General features: G+C 39.8%; 1 protein-coding gene across 1 annotated transcript; it reads right to left on the bottom strand.

The window, feature by feature from the left end:
- Window positions 1–609: 609 nt before the first annotated feature.
- SLC40A1 (solute carrier family 40 member 1) lies at window positions 610–18,400 on the bottom strand. Its single transcript, XM_051623101.1, has 8 exons — window positions 18,153–18,400; window positions 17,809–17,876; window positions 12,082–12,241; window positions 11,096–11,211; window positions 10,640–10,766; window positions 7,386–7,628; window positions 4,936–5,601; window positions 610–3,833 (listed from the first exon to the last, which is right to left on the bottom strand). The coding sequence occupies exons 1-8, from the start codon at window positions 18,193–18,195 to the stop codon at window positions 3,514–3,516; spliced, it is 1,743 nt and encodes a 580-aa protein (XP_051479061.1). The 5' UTR covers window positions 18,196–18,400; the 3' UTR covers window positions 610–3,513.
- Window positions 18,401–20,554: the final 2,154 nt, after the last annotated feature.

Here is a 20,554-nt window from a genome sequence, read left to right as displayed (position 1 = left end):
CCATGGGGTGCTGAGCACTGAATGCCACAGGGTGTTAGAAAACTCAGAACTTCTCAAAACCTGAACACCTGAGTAAAGGAAAACAGTGAGACCATCAAATGGTAAATTGTGAAGGGCCTTCTTCAGTCAAGAGAGTATTCTTTATATGTTAAGTATACAACACACTTTTTTCTTTGTACCTACATCAGTGTAATTACATTTTCAATTCAGTATTCTAACCTTTTTCTTACTTTGTAACTGGCTGTGAAGGAGGAAAGCATTCCTAAAGATGAAAAGTGGTAATCTGACTTAAACATGGACATTTTGGCAGCTCCTATTAAAGAGGCACATCCTTTACCCTAATGCTACAAAGTCTGATACACACAACAAACCCTTTTTAACTCACTGCATTCTAACTCCCACCTAGAAATAACTAATTATTAGTAATAATTCCCATGGGGGCATAACATGGTCGTAACATTACTGGGGACAAACCATAAAGACATTTTTCTAGGAAAAACTCTAGTTCAAAGAACAATCAGTTCAGGGAAACCCATAACTACGGCAAGTCTTCACCTACAGGTGTAGCAGCATAGAGAGATGTCCACAAACTGAGTAATACAGGACAAACAAGTTTTTATGCAAATTTATTCATCAGCTTTAACAATAGTAATACATAAATCAATACTATGTCCAGCATAAGGTTATATAATAAAATACGCTATTCTGATAAGATTGATTTTCTAGTGCGTACATTTTAAGGGCAGTTTTTATCCAAATTGGACACATTTAAAAAAAATAAATAAATACAAGGCCAAAAATGCTTACTTAAAGAAAGTCCTGCTAAGTAAGACTTCAGGCTCCACATTGCTTCAAAGCACTAATCAGTACAGGTGTCTGTGTACATCTTAGACTTAAACAGTAATGGGCTGTGCTCAAGCAGCATACATTTTTTGACATTGACTCAGGTCAATAAATACAAGATTTCCAATTCAGAACTCTTTACTCCTCTTAAAGCTACTATCCACCTTTCTTCTCTTTTAGGATTGTCTTGCCTTCTAGCTGTTTATCTGCACATATGAATTGTAGCAACATGTGTACGAAATACAAAGGTCCAGTCCCCTAACAGCACTACTTTTTTAGCTTGAGATCCAGACTGCGCTATCTAGTGGAACAATTTATGAAACTGCTACTCGAGTAAGACTACATTGCTCTTGGGGGAAAAAAAATATACATATTTAGGGAACAGATGGGAACATAGTATGCTCCCTGCTCTATTTGTTTGGCTTTTTGAGCTCTCTAGACTTCAGGAATACATCCTTCATGAGATGTCTGGTGCTTAGTGCTACAGCACCAAGCTTTAGGCACACTGGGTTCTATAGACAATAGACAGCCCACAAGAAGCTGCATTTTAAGCTCTCTTTCCGTCATGGCCAGTGAGTCCAATACATACAGTGGAAATCAGATGTTCATCCAAGTATAGACACATTTGCTGAAATTTGGGGTACCTTTATTTATATTCAGCAATACTAAAATCTGGTCCCAGTTTAGATTAGACACACATGAGAAAACATTTGGCAAATCAAGTATTTTATTTACTTACCACACACTGTATAGGCTGGGCATAATTATTCTACAAAACTAGATAAACTTGGTTTGTCTTCTGACTTTTAAATTCTGCTGATGGCAAAATTCCCTTTTCCTTAAGAAATTACACTCAGGATCGAGTCACAAATTTTAAACTACTCTAATTCACATATATTTTATCATATCAAAACAAAACCCAAAAGCTTAGTCAAAGTATAAACACCTATAAACCTAGTGAAAATGTCCCTGAGAAACTTTCAGTATAACATAGCAGTTTTGGTCCATTAGAGGAGGAAAATTGTTACAACCAGTTATTGAACACTAAGGGCTACAAGTACATTGGTTGTACACTGGCTTCCCATTCATTCACTTCCACTCCTCTTACAATACTTTGTATCTGAGGCAAAAGCCACTAGAATTTTTTTTACATTCTATTTAGCTTTATTTATACTGTAATCATTCACAAATTTTAAGATGAACAGCCTAGATTCAGCCCTGGTGTAACGCCTTTGATGTCAATGGAGTTCACACACTGACATTCCAGGGTTGAAGTCTAGCAACACAGATGACTGTTAAGGTCAGTCACCTCATTTTAAAATGTAAAGATACTTTTCACAAGTTGCTGATGTGTGCTTTTGCATACCACTCATTTGGTAAAGAAACATTTTAAGAAGATTTATGTTTAGAACTTCTACTTTTCGTGCCACAGGAAAACTCAGAACACTACCAGGTTCAACTCTGAGAAAGGAAAGTGCGTAGTTTCTGCAAAAGTGCACATATAGTTAATGACTATGAGGTACTGTGTTAGTACACATGCAGGGTAAAAAAAAAATGCAATAGCTTCTTGAAAATCAGAGGGGTAAACAACTCTTAATTGCTCTGAAGTTTCTTTAGAGGGCCACTTAGTACAACATCTCCTTTTTGGCGGCATTTTAGAACAAACTAAGTCAAAACAAACATACATATAAAACATCAATGCAAGTAATCCACTTTTTGACTGCTTCTGCCTGGAATACTGGTAATTTTCCAATACATCAGGCTTTAATAGGGTTTTTAAAAAAAGTGGCATTCAAAAATAAACTAAAGCTGCTTGTACTCCAAGGTAAAAAACTGCATTAGCCCTAGACTTCACCTAGCTGTACCAGAACTCCTGACCTTAGCACTTTCTGCTACATCAAACCTGAGCAGACCTATCATTTGCAATTCAAAAAGCCATGCTTTAGAATGTTACATCAATAGCTTCTGTTAAAATGAGGCTATATTTACTTTATGAAGTGCAACGAAAGTGTAATACAATAATATCTTGTACCTAGCGTTCTCTAATTTGTAAGGAAACATGCAAAAAAATAAAAAGGTGTTTCTGTAAAGTTAAACTAAAACAGGTAAAATATTAAAAAGGTATTTTGGGAAAACATCAGAACCCAAGACTCCACTTCAGGAATCCAAGAAGGCTGTTTATACCAATTTGAGAAGACAGGGGAGCAGAACTGTTGATGGCAAGGAAAATAGAGAAAAAACCACAACACCAAATACTGTTTATCAAGTTATCCTGAAGTAACTAAACCCCCTTGTTTTGCTCAAGCACAGGAATTGTTCAGAATTCCTTAACAAATCTGAGCATGTAGAACCACTACACAGTATCCCTGAGGGGGTGAGCAACAGAAATTCAACATTTTTGCTATCAGATACTAGATCTATGACTCGGGTGGATTCTTCAAAAAACCAACTGCCAAGATCCAATTGGACAGCCAGGATGCCCTCTGCCAAACATGTAACATTTGTACAGGGTCACTGTAAGATTAATTTTAGCTCTCTTGGGACAGCTGCCTCAAACATTCAAGTTTTGCATTCAACTCTAGAGAAACACCTTAGGTAAGATCACAAAAGGCAGTATATGTGTTTAACCATTATATTTGCGTAGCAAGTTAGTAAGGGAAGTTGATCCTTTCAAACAGTAGATGTATTACCAGGTGGTGAAGTGTCAGAGACTGCTTTGGGATCTGGAGTGCAACAAACAAAAAGTTGTTTACCCAAGCTTTTCTGAGCAAATCTGAAGTACATTATGTGGCCCATTCCAACAAAAGACACAGAAATCAGCACCAATAAGCCAAAAGCTTCAGGGTTTGGGGCCAAGATGACCATGATGAAGTGCAGCAAATCAAGAAGATAATTCATGGAGTTCTGGACACCATTAATGATGCCTCTTTCAGATTCTACTACATTTTCTTGGAGCAACTGTGTGACAGTCAGATCAAAGGACCAAAGGCCTATGGAAAGAAAAAACAGTTATCCATATAACTGGGCTTCTCATGGCAAGCTTTCATTACTGGCATAACTCAATTAATACTTTCAAAAACTCACTTCCACCAAAAATGCACAGGACAAGCTAGGCTCTTGTCAGACTCAAATGGATTTCACACTGAGAGTTAAAGAGTTCTTTACTTTCCCTTGACTAGTATTTCCTGAAATAATACATACAGCTTGGCACAACTGACTTTAACATATCAAGTTAACAATGTTCTGCTCATCTGCTCCTTATTTAAACAGCTGTTTCAAAGCTATTTACAGTGTATTCACAATACCTACAATTGCTAAGTTTTGTACAAGATGTTCTCCAAAAAATGAAACATTTTAAACTATATAGAATCCGTAATAATTTATGACAGTCACCATTGACACTAACTTCTATACTGTTTTAGTCCATTAATGACTCAATTTTAGAAGTTTATCTTGCAAACACACTTAATACATGTGAATCATTTTATGCCTCCAAAATTCAGCAAAAGCTGTAGAAATTAACAGTACAGAAATTCTTCATATGAGAATTACTGCTTATTACATTTTTGTACTTTACTACCTCTTCTGTTGACAGATACTAGTACCGGGCTAACCAGCAATTCCTCAAAGATTAAGCTGTCATTCAAATTCAAGTTTCTGTTCTAAACTCCTTTGATGGTCAGAAGTGTAGAGGTTAAACAATTTATTTAATGAATGGATTGATCTAGTAAACTTCTAAATTTGCAGGTTTTCACAGCAGATGAGTTTAGCTCTTTTTTAGTAACAAATGGTTTTACTTGGCTGTGAAGGAAGATCATTTAGAGATGAGCAAGCCAAAAACAGTCACATTCATGTCCAAATGTGGTAACACAATACTCAAGAAATTAGTACTATGGTCTCTGCACTGGTGATACTATGGCAAGATCACTGCATTTTTATGTCAAGTGCAATGAATTAGCCTTAGAGACGTGATATAACACTCTACCTGTAGCCTACAATTCTAAACACAAATTTGTATTTAGTTGACCGGCACTGTATTTTTTAGAATTCAAAGCAGTCAATAGATCAAATGAATAGAGACATAATACTTACCAACTCTAGCAGCAATGACTCCTGCAAACAGGAGACTAACAGAGAGTAAAGGCACAGGCTCAGGACTCATCTCTGGGTCACTGTTAGCAGGAGTAGTAGACCCGTTTATCAAGTTGGGCATTCCAGTTGCAAAAATCATTTCAGGGTTATCTACTGGAGATGCTATAGTAGGTAATGGTTCAGTTTCAAACAGCCTGGCACTGATGTCAGCAAACGGAGAAACAGTCAAATCCATAGGACTTCCAGGCATGAATACAGAGATGACACATAAGACCAGACAAGCAAATTGAGCAACTCCAGAAATCAGGCCTGTACGAACAAGGCCACATTTGCGACGAAGCCAAGTGAAAGCTACTGTTCCCATGATGCCCGTGACTGCCGAGGCACCCATCAGGAGGCTTAGCACAGAGCCACTCAGACCCTGAGTGTATGCATAGCCTGTAGTAATACAATCAAAGCCCAGAACAGTCATATACAGAAATGCAAGACCCATGCCTGCAAGAAACACTGGCTGGTTGTAGTATGCAACCCATCCATCACGGAACGTGATGAAAGGTTCAGCAATCCGGGCAGCACAGCCGACTTCCTTCTCCTGCTGGGGCTCAAAGCCAGTTACATCTTTCTCAACAATTAACTGCACTCCTTCAGGGGGTTTCCCATCACTCTCTGTAAACAGAAATATAACTGTTAGATACACTCCTGCTTGGAAAGTGCAGAGTGTAAAGCACAAGACAATTGTCTACCGTTAGTAATCCAAGTTCACTGCTGCAGAAGTGCATCAGATTAGTTGTGCAATCAATCTTCCTCCAGTTCCTTATGTGTTTTAAAGTATCCTTAAATCCCATCTGTATATTAACAACAAGTAAATTCTATCACTATAAACTCCTGCTTATTTAATTAAGCTGTGGTATAAGAAAACATAACCTTCTTTTCAACAGACTTCTGAATGAATGCTCCATTTCCATGAGTAAATTATTCACTTAATAAATGCCATTAGGTGGCTTTTTAACATAGATTTGTATGTTTAAATGAACTAAGCCCAGGAAGGAGGGATTACTTAAAACATCTGTGAATATCTCATTACATGGTAGAAGAACCAGTGCAGAGATACTTGCTGAAGCCTACCAAAGCCAAAAGCTTTGAAAACTTCACTTGAAAAAACCTCTTGGAGCACACTTTCCTGCAATTCCATTTTCACTCTAATGTAGGAGGAAAGCACTTCCAATTGGTCACAAACAAAAATAAAACAAACCCACAGCAGTACTTAAATTAGTAATGTGAATAGAAACTATACAAGAGTTTGGATGCCTGAACAGTGTTTTTACACACAGTCAAGTATGAAAAAAGCCTCCACAAACAGCGAGACAAGTGAAGTATTCCTAAAACTTACAAAAATGCAAGTCTTCTACTGAAATCAGAATACTGCAGTAGCAAAGATGAAGACATGTTTCCTACATGTTAACATTTGCTAAATGTTTCATTCTTCAGAAGCATTCAAGAGCCAGTTCCAAAGTCACAGAGTATTCTACACTCCTTATCTTACTTCCCTATCCTAGGCTGCTACCAGCCTAGTCCAGTAGCTTACTGGACCAGCCATTACCACAATGGATCTTCTGGCTGGGAAGAATATGCATCTCTTCAACACTTTTAATAGCAGTCTCCTCTCTCACTATACACAGAGCAAAAACCAGATTGCTAGTTAGCTTTTAAATAAGCTTTTGGTAGTATTCACATACCACTACCTTAAAAATTTAAAAAATGCTTATGTCTTGCAGTCTAGTATCTGATGTTTCAAATGCTTCGCAAGAAAAAAAATCTGCTTCTGAAGTCGGACTATCTAAAGCAATGTTAGTTTCAATTTTAAGGTTGCTTATCGCCATAGCCATCTACACTGCAAATCCAGTTGTTCAGCTTGGCCAAGGAAGCAGAGTAGGTTAAAATAGACTTTTTTTTCCTCCATAATTTCCTGCAGCACATGGAACTCACTGAAACATGCCAGACTAGAAATAGTACCACCTATTTGACAACCTCCTGAAGGCCTCTTAGTACTATGTGTAAGTAGAGATAAGTTAGCAAGAAAGAGTCCTACATAGGCTGTTTTGCTTGTAGACACTACAGAGTAAAAGGCCTTGTCAGCTAGTTAGTTATTGCACAGTTGGAGAGGAGCATTCCTCACAATTAGCCCTAAATAACAGAGCAAACTTACTCTAAAGTATTAACTGAGAGAATTCTCTCTTTGGCTGCATTTTATGGGATTCTTCAAATAGCTGCACAAAGTATTGTTACTTAGATTAGTTTGTTATCTACATCCAAATCTGAAACTGCCAAGCTGTGAGTAGAAAGCCATATAGCATCAAAGCACTGTCTGCAGAAGACAAAAGTCACCACTTCAGTTTGACTGATACAGGGAATATACTGTGAATGTAAACAGTTAAATTCAGTTTCAATACCTTTCTTTACATTCAGCTGTTTCAGTTCTGATTCTTCAACTTTTGCAGATTTAAGAGCCAGAGTAGGAGTCTTCTGATAAACCTTCCAGAGTAGCAGATATTCCACACACATCGACATCAAGTTCCAGCCAGAAATGAATCCACAGCCAATCATCGGGGACCCAAATGTCATTATTTGACCAACTGCCATTGGGGCCAAGATATTGGTCAACTGATCAATTCTTCTTATTGTAGCATTCATATCTGTCAGAAATTATTTGATTATATGAAGTAGTTGCCGAACACTTACAGTGGAATGTTCATTAACATAACTGAGGATTGCACATCAAGCTATGAAGTCCTGCCCCAACTGTGATTCTAGTAGGATCAGCAGTTAGACTGCCTACCAGAGGCATCTTCAGATCCAAGTGACATTACAGCCTCCTAAGCCTCTCTCTGTAACATTAAAACCCAGCATGCACAACTCTAAACATTAATAGGAATCTCGTATGATGAAATTCTTTCATGTAAATATAATTTTAGCAACTATTATCTCCCAATACCAGACCATGTATTTCTTAATCTCCTCCATTTACTTCTAATAATGGGTGACCACAATGCCCACTGTGATAGCAGCAGACCTTTGAAATTGGCTTTGAATGTCCTTATCGAGTCACATTGATTGATGGCAGTGGTAGGCACTCTTAGAACTCACTGAGCAAAGTCCTTACTCTTTTCTGTTCCACACTTTGATGTTAATGATCAGCCTATTCTTAGCATAAATGCATCTTCCCTTTGCTGGTCTTGCCCTCCCCAGTCTTACCCACTATAGTGTCATTACACCCCCTGGGCTCCTGCAGGATTCATATAAATGTTACCACTGCTCCACCCTTAAGTTGCTAGACATGCAATGGTTTTGTGCATCAGGACTTCAGGCTGCTTAGAAGCAGGTATCGAAAGCCTGCTGTAGAGTTCTGTTATGAAGCTGGAGCTTTTGAAAGGCAAGTGAAACTCTATCAGCATGAAACTGCTTTTTTCAATCTGTAGAAAACTGCTCCTTAACATTTAAAGGAAGTTTAGGTTACTCTATTAGAATTCAAAGAAGTCAGTATTAACTATTTGACTGATGGTTAACAAAGACGAGTAAGTTGTATAATATTTGGCTTTAGATATTCCAAGAACTAAGCTTTGTTTTGAGTTATTTGGGTAGGGCTAATATTTACACTCAGGAAAGGTAAAGTAAGAGTGAATGGAAAAATCAATCAATGGCAACAAAGAAGGGGAAGTCAAGGGAATTTTTTATTTGCCTATTTCACTAACTTACTTATTAAGGCTCATAGAGATGGAAAACAGTATATGCTGTAAAGTCAGTGCTGGTGTTTTATTTTTTTAAGTTAAGGAATTTTGGCAGTCTCCAAGTTACATTATGATTAAACACATGAAAACCCAGAAAGAGATCTTTAAGACAGATTTGTTCGACTAATGTGCTTAGTTAAGGGGTTTGGTTTTTTGTTGGGTTTTTTTGTTTGTTTGTTTAATTAATTGCATCACATTTTAGAGTTACATCTTGCCTGATTATTTTGGTGCAGACTATAAGGGATCACATAATTCTGCCCAAGATCATGAAGCAGTATAGAGGCAGGCCTGCTTCCTGTGCAGCAGCTCTCTGCAGGTGTGGTCTGTACCTTATCTGACATATAGTAAGTAGTACAGGGATTGGGGAGATTATTTGCTGAATAAGATCCAACACAACAAAGGTTAATGAGTGTCATTAGAACTTGAGGGTTTTATGGATGTATGATAGCCTGCTACTTGTGATTCACAGGCATAAAGAAAGTTAACCTGACCTACAAAAGGCATGACATAGGAACACACACAAGGTCAAAAAAAGAGTATAGTGAAAAATCTGTAGACTGGGAAATGAAAGGAAGACACTTTTAATACTCTGACTAAGCGCTAGCGTTTCCTGGATGAGATAGGAAAATGTGATTCCTTCATTGCAGATAAACATTTCTAACAAATCTGCAATATAGGATTCATGTCTAAAAGGGCTCTGGCATGTAAACTGAACTTCATGGGGAATTTAGGCAGCTTCATACAGAATTAAGAATCCAAAAGCTCAAATGCTGTCTAGGCCTGGAGGTATCTAAACTCCGCAAGTGTTAGACTTAAAACATTCATCCCAGTGTTACTTTACTGAGCTATATATGTCTTGGGAACATTAAGCTACTCTGTGCCTTCTTTGCAATTCAGTATCAGTTCCTCTATCTGGGAAAGCTTAAGTCCCCTTATAGAATTGCCTCAGAGCCCACACAGACTGCCCAAATTCATGGCAAAAAATGCTGCTTCCCATACTGTGTTACAATCAGAGCAGCAGTGTCAAAGATGAATCATACATCCCTTGGTGCGAATGGCCTTGTGGCTACAAGAGCCCCCTCAGCAAAGGAGAGTCAGGTTCTATGTGTGCTTGGGGAAGATCCCAAACAATCTCTCACATCCCACTAGAGTCATGACCACCAAGCTGCAGCAGAATTTCAGCTGGAACTCATTCTCTGTCCTAATGATGCCATACCACTGTGCAACAGAGGAAAAAACAGGAAAAATATTTAAAAGAAAAAAAAAAGATTAAGCCTGTTATCTAATAGCAAAGATATGAGATGTTAAGAGTACAGAGCTTTCAGTTCCAACTGAAGAAAAGCATTCACAGCTCAGAGTTAGACATCTAATGTGAGACATCAAATGTATCTGCATGCACAGCATTTCCTACTGACAGTTTCCTGATCCACCTACTATCCCATTCTGGACTTCATTCTCATGTACCTCTTTCTTTGATCCCTATGTGAGGAGCCCAGTTACGCAACAGTTTTCTGTTTCATTCTAGGGACCTAAAAATAAGTATTGCAACACTTGGCTTTACGTGTCTGGAAGTTAAAACAGCTTTTCTATTAAGCACTGGTTATTTGATTTAAGAGTGTGGCGGTTGTTTATTTGTTCAGCAAGAATAAAGTTTTCCTGACAAAGCTGCAGTAGGACTAAAAGGAGGATAAAACAAGCATAGGGGTGCCTAACTGAATTGCAGTCACAGCAGTAATTTCCAATGTCAGTAAGTGCAGTCCAGAGCAGGGAAAAAGAAAATAAAGGCTGCTCTTTTTACCTGCTGTTTTCTTATATCTGGAACTCAAGTATGTGCTGACCTCTGCAAAACTCTAATCTAAAAAACAAATCAAGCTTGGAAAGCAAGACATTTAAGATATTAAAAAGGCAACATATTTCACCTGCCAGTTTGCTTCTGTCTTCCCCTGCAACCACAACAATCCAGTCCCTCTGAATTGTGATCGCTGTGGCAGTGCTGGCCAAATTGGCAATATTTGCTATTGTGATAACCAGAATATAGCACATCGTCTAGAGAAATGGGGGAAAGAGTTACAGCATGAGAAAATTGTTAAAGGGAGATCTCCCCTCCTACCCTGCACAACCAGAAAAGACACCTTGACATATGCATCCCTACATTTTACTGTTATTCTTTGACAAAACAAGACCAAGTCTACTTTAAAATTCCTGACAGAAAACAGTCACCTTTGTTTACCCAGCTAGCTCAGTTTCATATGCCAGTTTTAGCACCCAAGAATGTCTAAAACAAACTAGAGAGAAAAAGAAAAATTTATCTGTCTCCCAAGCTCCCCAAAGTTTCTTTGCAAGTTAATTCCTTAATAACAAGTTCAAACACTCACAAGAAGCCATCCATGGTATAAGGTCAAAAGCTGTGTTTTAAACAAGAAGATAATCATCAGGATAATACCACACAGGATGACGGATGCATTCTGTACTACCAAGGATGTCTGGGCCACTGTTTCAAATCAAAACAAAGAGCAACAGTTATGAACATAAGAATGAGCCAACTATAAGCTTAAGAAGGTTATAATTAAGGAACATGCACAGATTCTTTAAATACTTTTATTTTCCTATTTCCCCCCCAAAATAAAAAATTCAATGGTAAACCCATACTTCCTATTAGATTTTGAATCCTTGATTTTTTTTTAGAGAAACAAATTAATGTCTGGTGTAACTTCGTAGCTCTTGATAATCCAAATTCTTAATCTGCAGTCCAAGCGAGTCTTCTTCCAACGAAAAACCAAACTCTACCTGATTAAATGCTGATACTATTTCTAAAGGGGTAAAAACAAGACTTAGCTTGAGTCTCTAAAATTCATCTTTGGTGTACCGTGGAAGTGGTGCTATTCCATAAACTCTTGGAAAGTAAAAATGTGTATGAAAAACTTGATGCCATGCTAATTATAAAACAAACTAGAAGATACATATTTAAAATACCTGTAACAAATGCAGTGCATGTTTACACTTAAGCAGAAAATGACAGAAGACAACAAATAACGTAAGCTTATGTCTGTATTAGTCTGTAAAGATTATCATCTGTAGTCCTTAAAGTTAAGTGCTTCTACCTCTTGCATTTCCACACATCTCTACATATCATACAGATTTAGCCCACAACAGACACAATGCAAGTAAAACTGTTTTCCTCCTGTCACTGACACTATCTTTGGATCATCGTTACCACTCTGACACACTACCCTTCTCAAAACAAAAACAACTCAGCAAGCCCCATTCACGTATTTGACTTGAGCTGTTAAGTCTATCAGCTTTATATTTTTACATTAATTTGATCCATCCTTAAGTAAATAATCTGCTCTAGACATCTAACCTTTGAGCCTGGAGTTCTTGTCCACCCAGTCTCCAATAATGGCTCCCAGGAGAAGAACTGATCCCGCCACGACCAGTCCATACACTGCAGTCAGGAGTAAGCTGTTTCCATAAAGTTCAACCAGGAATACAGACACAGCAAAATGCCACATACGATCTCCCTTTAAAAGTAACAGAGTACATACACAACATTACTATTTGCACCTTGCAAGCACACAAGTTGACTATTTTACTAATGCCCAGATAAGCCTGTGTTAAAATAAAGGTTTGTCACACATGCGGGGGTAGGGTGTGTGGGAGGGACGATTTGTTTTTTGGGGTTTAGTTTAATTTTTGGAATTGTTATGGGGTTTTTTTATTACTACATTCCACCACCATTGATTTTATGCCTGCATCACCAAGATTATCTGTCATAATCAAATGCAACATTACAGTTTGTAATACCATGTCAAAAACCCCTTCATTTGTCTACTAGGAAAAGTAGGAAATAACAGAAAAGTAGAAAAATACTACAGAAAAAGTCTGTTACCAGCCAAATCCAACAAGTTTCAGAAAGCTTACATAGATTCTCTAGCACATATAAAATATTAGCAACAGATTTATTCATCACTAATACTATTTAAGTAATTTTTCAAGATAGCAATTTGCTCTTAGATGATCAAAGCTTAAATGCTGCTTTATAACACAAGAGCCAGTCAAGCCAAAGCAAGTCACAATGCAATCCAGGGCAGACATGGGTAAATCAAGGAAGGTGTTGTCCTAAATGTTCCCTGAAGCTTCCGAAGTCAATGGACTCGAGCACTTTCAATAATGTTAAGCACTGCCACATTATGAAGAGGTAGAATCTCAGAGCTCACTTAACCTACTGCAAACTCATTGGTAGTTCAATTCATTTAGCCTACCCCTAGCTTAAACTAGTGCTTAGAGTACAAGCTTTTATGTTCTGATATCACTTCCTACAGGCTAGAAAAAAAAGCCCAAAATGTAAACCATGTCCAAGTGAAGTAATCTTTATACTATTCAAAACATTTTTAGGTTTGCTACCAAACAGACCTGTGGTTTGCTAATGAATGCACTGAGGTTTTTATGTTGTCACATGATGGGAGTCACATCTCACTTCATTTTTAAACTTATTGCAAGAAATGCACCACAGAAAATGCTTTATGCAATCAGTAACAAAGCCGATGACTAGAAATCATTCATGCTATTCTACGGTAAACAGTTTAACAATGGTCCTGAATCTTAGCCTTTTATAAACCAAATCACAGAATCTTAGGGGTTGGAAGGGACCTCCAAAGATCACCTAGTCCAACCCTCCTGCCAGAGCAGGATCACCTAGAGCACATCACACAGGAATGTGTCCAGGTGGGTTTTGAATGTCTCCAGAGAAGGAGACTCCACAACCTCTCTGGGCAGCCTGTTCCAGGGCTCTGTCACTCTCACAGTAAAGATGTTTTTTCTGATATTTCTGTGAAACCTCCTGTGTTCCAGTTTGCACCCATTGTCCCTTGTCCTATCACTGGACATCACTGAGAAAAGCCTGGCTCTGTCCTCCTGACACTCGCCCTTAACATATTTGTAAATATTTTATGAGGTCGCTCCTCAGTCTCCTCCAAGCTAGAGACCCAGCTCCCTCAGCCTTTCCTCTCAAGGGAGATGTTCCACTTCTTTAATCATCTTTGTGGCTCTGCGCTGGACTCTCTCAAGCAGCTCCCTGTCCTTCTTGAACTGAGGGGCCCAGAACTGGACACAATATTCCAGATGCAGCCTCACCAAGGCAGAATAGAGGGGGAGGAGAACCTCCCTTGACCTATTAACCACCCCCTTTCTAATGCACCCCAGGATGCCATTGGCCTTCTTGGCCACAAGGGCACATTGCTGGCTCATGGTCATTCTCCTGTCTACCAGGACCCCCAGGTCCCTTTCTCCTACACTGCTCTCCAGCTGGTCAGACCCCAGCCTGTACTGGTACATGGGGTTGTTCTTCCCCAGATGCAAGACTCTACACTTGCCCTTGTTGAATTTCAACAAGTTTCTCCCTGCCCAACTCTCCAGCCTGTCCAGGTCTCACTGAATGGCAGCACAGCCTTTTGGTGTGTCAGCCACTCTTCCCAGTTTAGTGTCATCAGCAAACTTGCTGAGGTTACACGCTGTCTCCTCATCCAGGTCGTTGACAAAAATACTGAACAGCACCGGTGCCAGTATTGACCTCTGAGGGATTCCATTAGTCACAGACCTCCAATCAGCCTCTGTCCCATTGACCCCAATTCTCTGACTTCTTCCTTTCAACCAGTTCATGATCCACCTCACTACCTGATCATCAAGATCATGCTTCCTCAGCTTATCTACGAGGATGCTGTGGGAGACAGTGTCAAATGCTTTACTGAAATCAAGATAAACCACATCTACCACCCTACCATCATCTATCCACCTAGTTACTTTCTCACAGAAGGCTGTAAGGTTGGTCAAACATGACTTCCCCTTGGTAAAACCATGTTGACTGCTCTTAATGACACCCTCATCCTTGATATGCCTAGAGATCGTGCCAAGAACAAGTTGTTCCATCACCTTTCCAGGGATGGAGGTGAGGCTGACCGGTCTACAGTTACCTGGGTCCTCCTTCTTGCCCTTTTTGTAGACTGGGGTGACATTTGCTGTCCTCCAGTCCTCAGGTACCTCTCCCGTTGCCCATGACTTACCAAAGATGATGGAGAGTGGTCAAACATGAAACTATTTTCTGTCACCTTATTTTAAACAAGCATTTCCTATGTGAAACAGCAAATAGTACCAATTTCTAAGGACCTCAAATATTTTAAAGGGCTGGCAGAGGTGAAACATAAAAGCACTTTTAAAAAACCAAGTCTGCTAAATCTAACATACCATATAACATTGCAATTAAGAGATACATAAAAAACACACTATTTGGAGGGTCAAAATTACTGCAAAGTTTGATTAAAGTCTTCAGTGTAGCACAAAAGCACAACAAGAATACACCTTTTACTCCTATTGAGGTTCCTGAAGGAGGTATGCGTATGTAATGCATACTGTATGCATAAACATTCATATTTGTTTCCTTAACCATAGGCAGAAAGAAATTACACCCCAATTATGTGGGAAGAAAAATTTAACCTGCTCATGGAAAAACCCTGGGTATTTTGTATGTTTTCTAACTAAAACAAATGAAAAAAATACACATATAAGCACAGTCAACTTAGATGTCCCCCCTCATATATAATAAACTAATTTTCACTCTCCAGAGACCCCTAACATCTTCTGTAAAATATGTTCCACTTTTATTCCATGGTTACTAGAACTATATAGAAAGTATTCCAGCAATGAAAATACAGGGATATAATTTCCCAAGTTTAAGAGTCCCTTAAATTTAATATAGCCAGAAGTACCTCTTTTACTGATTTTCACTTAAAATACACTCAGGTGGTTAAGTTTTAATTAGATCAGGTAACTGTTTACCTAGCTAGAAAAGTAAGCCAAAGAGTACTTCATATAAAAACTTCATAACAGAAATTCTACGTGTTTTTTTCAAGCAGAGATGTTTCAGGTACTGAAAAGATGACAAAAGCATTTTTTAAAACATGCAAGGATCTACTGAAAACTAAACACTAAATATTGCCTTCAGAAACAAGCAACATTTTTATTACATATACTTAATCCAACTTTAAAATGTCTCAAGATGTGGGTATTTCACCTTGTAAATAACTAACTACATCTGTTTAGCCTCACCACTCTTTTAGAGGTGGTTCTTGCTCTGCTGTCATTGTAATTATCCTTGTAATGTATCTTGGACACAATGCATACCATCTCATCTCAGAACTGAAGCCAACAAGTTAAGCAGTAACCAGGCTACTACCAACAAACAGGCCTCTTAAGTTCTGAGTGGCACAGGTAAGCTTGGGAAGTTGCTGATATCCTGGCAAGCATTAGACACCAACAAGGAGAACCTATTCTGTTCTTTCTTTACTGTAAAGTGATAGACAGCAATGAATTAAAAACAAAGGGAACTGCGTAAGGTCTGAGAGTCCAGTTAAGCAGTGCAGTCCAGCCTATTAATGCAGACTGAGCAAAAGGACCATTCTTCATTCACTGAGGCCAGGCATACATTCAAACGCTGTACTGAACAAGAGCGTAAGACACAGTTTAGACTTTGTTAAAATCTGAACATTTGTGGAGATGTGACACGTTTTATCATTTAGAGCTTCTCTCTGTATTTGGGAATGGCTTAGTAATACAGAAAAAAAATTAGCTCTCTCAATTACACCAAAACCACATTTCTATCAGGTTTGGTATTGTGGACGCAGCCATTTTAGAATAAAGATTATCTATTCCTTTGAGTTCTGAAGATTAAAGTGCTTTTTTATTGTTCCTGTTAGCAAAAAAAAAAAAAGAAAAAGTCAGACTACAGGAACACTAAAGCTTAGACGATACAAAAGGTGCAGTCCTGCATCCAGTTCTGTCAAAATAACCTATATTTCTCTTGCTTCAGTAGGTTCGCTTGGGGTTTTCCAAGTCAAGACTTTCAGCATGAAACAAACCACACTGCAACAAGGACTATACTATTAATATTGCTAAACAGCTGAATAGACAACTTGCAGTCTAATGTTTGTTATGGTGTGCAACACTGTTCTCAAACTCTGCTTTGTCACCTTTACTCATGTACTCTAACAGCAGTCCCACTGCCTAGCTTTGAAGCACAGGTCAGGGAGGAGTAAGCAGGACTTTGTGGGCATTACTGACAAATGTTGTAGGTAACAGTCCTGGCCTCTGAAAAGCAGTGAACTAAACATAAACATCACCATCCAGCTCCCTCAATAATATTAATAACTGCTAAAATATTGCACTTGTCTAAACAAGTGTTTGGTAGCACTCCAAGATTTCTTCCATTGATAGAGACATCAATATAACCTGTTGGGTTAGTGAAAGCGAGGAGGTGCCAAAGTCAGGCATATAGTGCTGTGACTGTGTATCAGCCATTTGTTCAATGCCATACAGAGCACACATCCAATCCATCCAAATCCAGGCGGAATATTAGGGAAGAAACTTTCCAATTCTTTTTGAATCAAGCCATTAGATGGAGACTTAAGACTGTATTATAAGATAAATGTATTTATTTTATGGGATAGAAGCAGACTATTTTTAGGGCATATTAAGACTTTAGTACCATTCAAGAGAGTGAAAACTGATGTAGTAAGTTTCTTCAGTACAGAAAGAAAGCATTTCAGAAGGCAAACACTTAAGAAGAAACTTCTCCCCTGACACTCTCAACAGGTTAGGTAATGAGCAGCAGTAAGGGGTCCACTGCAAACACCAAGTACTCAAAGCGTAGCTCGCATGCAGGGCCTTCAAGTATATGTTGCAATGGACTCATTCTGCTATGGACTACCCTTCATCTACTTCACTCAGAACTTACTCTAAGAAGTCTTACTGGTTCTGTAGCTACTTAAAAGCATCAAAAGGTATAGAACTAGGCCATCAGGAAATTAAGTAGTACATTACATGGTGTGGCAAGTACCTCACTAATGAAAACAGAACCTACACAACATACCATGTAAAGATTATGAAGACTTTTAAGAGCAAGGTGTTCTAATGAGACCTCAGTCTTCATAGCAGTGCCTGTTGTGTGAAGATCATGGAAACTACCAGTAATGTTCAGGTAAGTCACAGCTAGATCAATCATAAAGTCCTACTTCTACCAGGACAATATTTTACTTACCCAAGTGGACAGTGCATGCCCAAGATAAAGTAGGAACTTTGCAGATGTAAAATAGGCAGCCACAGATCCTAAATGAGAAAGAAAAACAAATGCTAAAGGAGATTCGGGCACATTCACCGCATTTCGGCAGGCACCAAGTACGGTCGCTGCCACGGTGAGATCCAACACCGTTTGGAGAACGAAGCCACCACCGGGACACGCCGTGTTTATGGGCGGCGGAGCCCCCTGCCCGCACCGCGCACCAGCCCCGGCGGGGCCGCCCGTCCCCCGCCCCACTCCGAGCTCGGCACCCGAGCGAGAGGCTGCCGGGCTGCCAGGCTACCGGGTCGCCGCCCCGCACTGACCGCAGCGCCGCCGCTCGCCCGCCGGCTCCGCTCGCCCCGCCATGCCGGCCCGCTCAGCCCGATGCCGAGAAGAGGCGAGAGGACCCGCGGCTTCGCTCCGTGTTGCCTTCCCCGACTTAGCTAGCACTGTAGCTGAAGTCGGAAAGCCTTAGCCTTATGGGCCGCGGGCTGCCGGGGACGCTCCGCCGCGGTGGGGCCGAGCGCCGCGCGACGCCCGGCTCCGCCTGTGGCCGCAGCTGCGGAGGCGCCGAGGCTCCGGGCTGGCAGCGGCCCCGCGCACCGCGCTTTGTACGCGGCGGCGGCCCCGCCCCCGCACGGCCCGCCCCGGGGCGGCCCCGGCCCGGCACCGCCCGCGCCTCGGACGGCCGAGAGCAGCGGCCGGCAAAGCAGGGCTGCCCGGCGGCCCCTGCCAGGCTCGGCTCCCCGCAGCCCTGCCAAGGACCCCGCTTAGTAACCGGCTCAATGTGCCGCCTGTATTGTGGGCTGTAAGCGTTCTTCGTTTTCTGTTGCCTTTCTATGTTATGACTTCTAAAAAAATGTGACATTCTTGAATGTTCAAAGACATCACAAAGGTGGGCTCATAAGATAAGCACCAACTATCACAAGGCTGTGGCTTAAACACCTACAAATGACAGTGCTCCCAACTTATAGCTCTCAAAAAACTACCAAGGTACCAAAATTTAAGCCCTGTAACTGAAATGACCTTCTGTTCTCATGAAGATGGTGCAGAAATCACTGATTCGATGCTGGCTCAGGCTGGCTGCTTCAGATCCCAAGTATCTCAGCTCCTACCATAAAGGCTTTTTTGGCACCCTCTGTGACCTAGTTTTGGGTATTGACCACCAGCAAAAAATCCATTTCTATAGAACTCAAAAGAGGGTAGGCTAGTTTATTCAGGATACTATGCAAACAATTAAGCAGCATCTGTCCTTGTGCTTCAGTAAACGTAATGGTTGCTCTTGGTTGCCAGGAATGAAATAATGTTTCCATTGTGTAATACTGCAAAGTTCCCTCCTATGTATAAAATTGCTTTTGCTTTGGTTTGTTGGGGTTTTTCTTCCCGAAGTATATAGGCCATCCCAAAAGCAAATATCTGATGTAATAGACCAATAACCTGCTCCAGTTTTGCCACTCCTGTGATCTTGTTAAAAGTATTTCTTCCATTAATCAGATAACTTTCCGTGTATGAATCAGTTTATCCTTTGCATAAAGGATACCTTGGAAAAAAATTAATATGGAAATAAAAATTAATATAAACACAGGAAGCCTAAAATTACTATTTTAATGGGATTTGTTATCCTAGGTAAGTATTTCTTCTTATGGTATATTCCTTAAAAATGCACAAAATCTTTTCTCAGATTGGCATCAAAAGTAGACAAAATATTCTTGATGGCTTGCCTTATAAAGCCTTACCACTTAAACTGTACTCCTCCTTTACTAACAGAAAAATATTTTTTTTCAAAAATTAACATTTTTAAATATCATTAGCCCATATTAAACAGATAACCTACAGTATATCAGTATCAACTCATACATAGTTGGTTTTAAGTCTATTAATGGTCACAGCTTGAACCTTTTCTGAAAATTTTGGTGTATTCTGCAAGTAGATGCACTGAACAAACTCAGGGTTCTTCTGAAGTAAGGGTGTGGATTAGTGTCTAAGTTCCTTGTACCTTAGGCAATAAGGAGACACAATTTCTAGCAGCACTTAGTGGTGAGTCTGCCTTAGTGGTCCATACAGGCCAACAAATCTGCCTTGCATCTTCTCCATCTGATGGTCCTTCTGGCCAGTTATTGGTTACTGGACAAGATGGATCTGGGGGCTGACAGAGTCTGTCAGGTACCACACACAACACAGCAGCAACTGAACTGGACCCTGAGGTTTCCTGTCCATACAGTGACACGACGAACACTTACCAGAAAAGCACTACTCGTTAGACATTTTTGTTACTAGAGAACAACTCGGATGAATTACAGTTTAAATAACCATTTCTGATGGAATGCTTGCAGTTCTTTACACATGTAGCTTATATTACTGAAATAATAATAATTTTTTTCCTTCTGGGCAATGAGGATTTTTGGGGGGTATTTAAGGCATGAGAAAAGTGCAAGAAAATGTATCTACCATCCTTTGAAATTTAAAAAGTAGCAGTAGCCATATCTCTTCGAGATTTCTCACATAGATGTATAGTCTGTCCAGTGTATACACAGTGAATCCAATGCCTCCATGAAATACTGAATTTATTGGATGTCCATACAAGATTGTATCATGTGCAATGTAGAGTGGATCTGCACACAATGAAATCAGCCTGCCCAGAGTGCACAATGCATGATGCAAACAACTTGAATAGTGCAAATAAACCATGCAGTTCATGTACTGCAAGTGATGTACATCCCAGGCA

Source organism: Apus apus, chromosome 6, assembly GCF_020740795.1.
Source record: "Apus apus isolate bApuApu2 chromosome 6, bApuApu2.pri.cur, whole genome shotgun sequence".
In the NCBI taxonomy this organism is placed as follows: Eukaryota; Metazoa; Chordata; class Aves; order Apodiformes; family Apodidae; genus Apus; species Apus apus.
This window is presented reverse-complemented; position numbering and strand designations above follow the sequence as displayed.

What these genes read in the sequence shown, in the direction of transcription:
- SLC40A1 (XM_051623101.1), bottom strand. Translation starts at nt 18,195, where the DNA reads ATGGCGGGGCGAGCGGAGCCGGCGGGCGAGCGGCGGCGCTGCG. An exon ending in GGGCGAGCGGCGGCGCTGCG is followed by an intron (nt 17,877 to 18,152) that starts GTCAGTGCGGGG and finishes TTTCTCATTTAG; the next exon opens with GATCTGTGGCTGCCTATTTT. An exon ending in TATACCATGGATGGCTTCTT is followed by an intron (nt 10,767 to 11,095) that starts GTGAGTGTTTGA and finishes CCATTTCTCTAG; the next exon opens with ACGATGTGCTATATTCTGGT.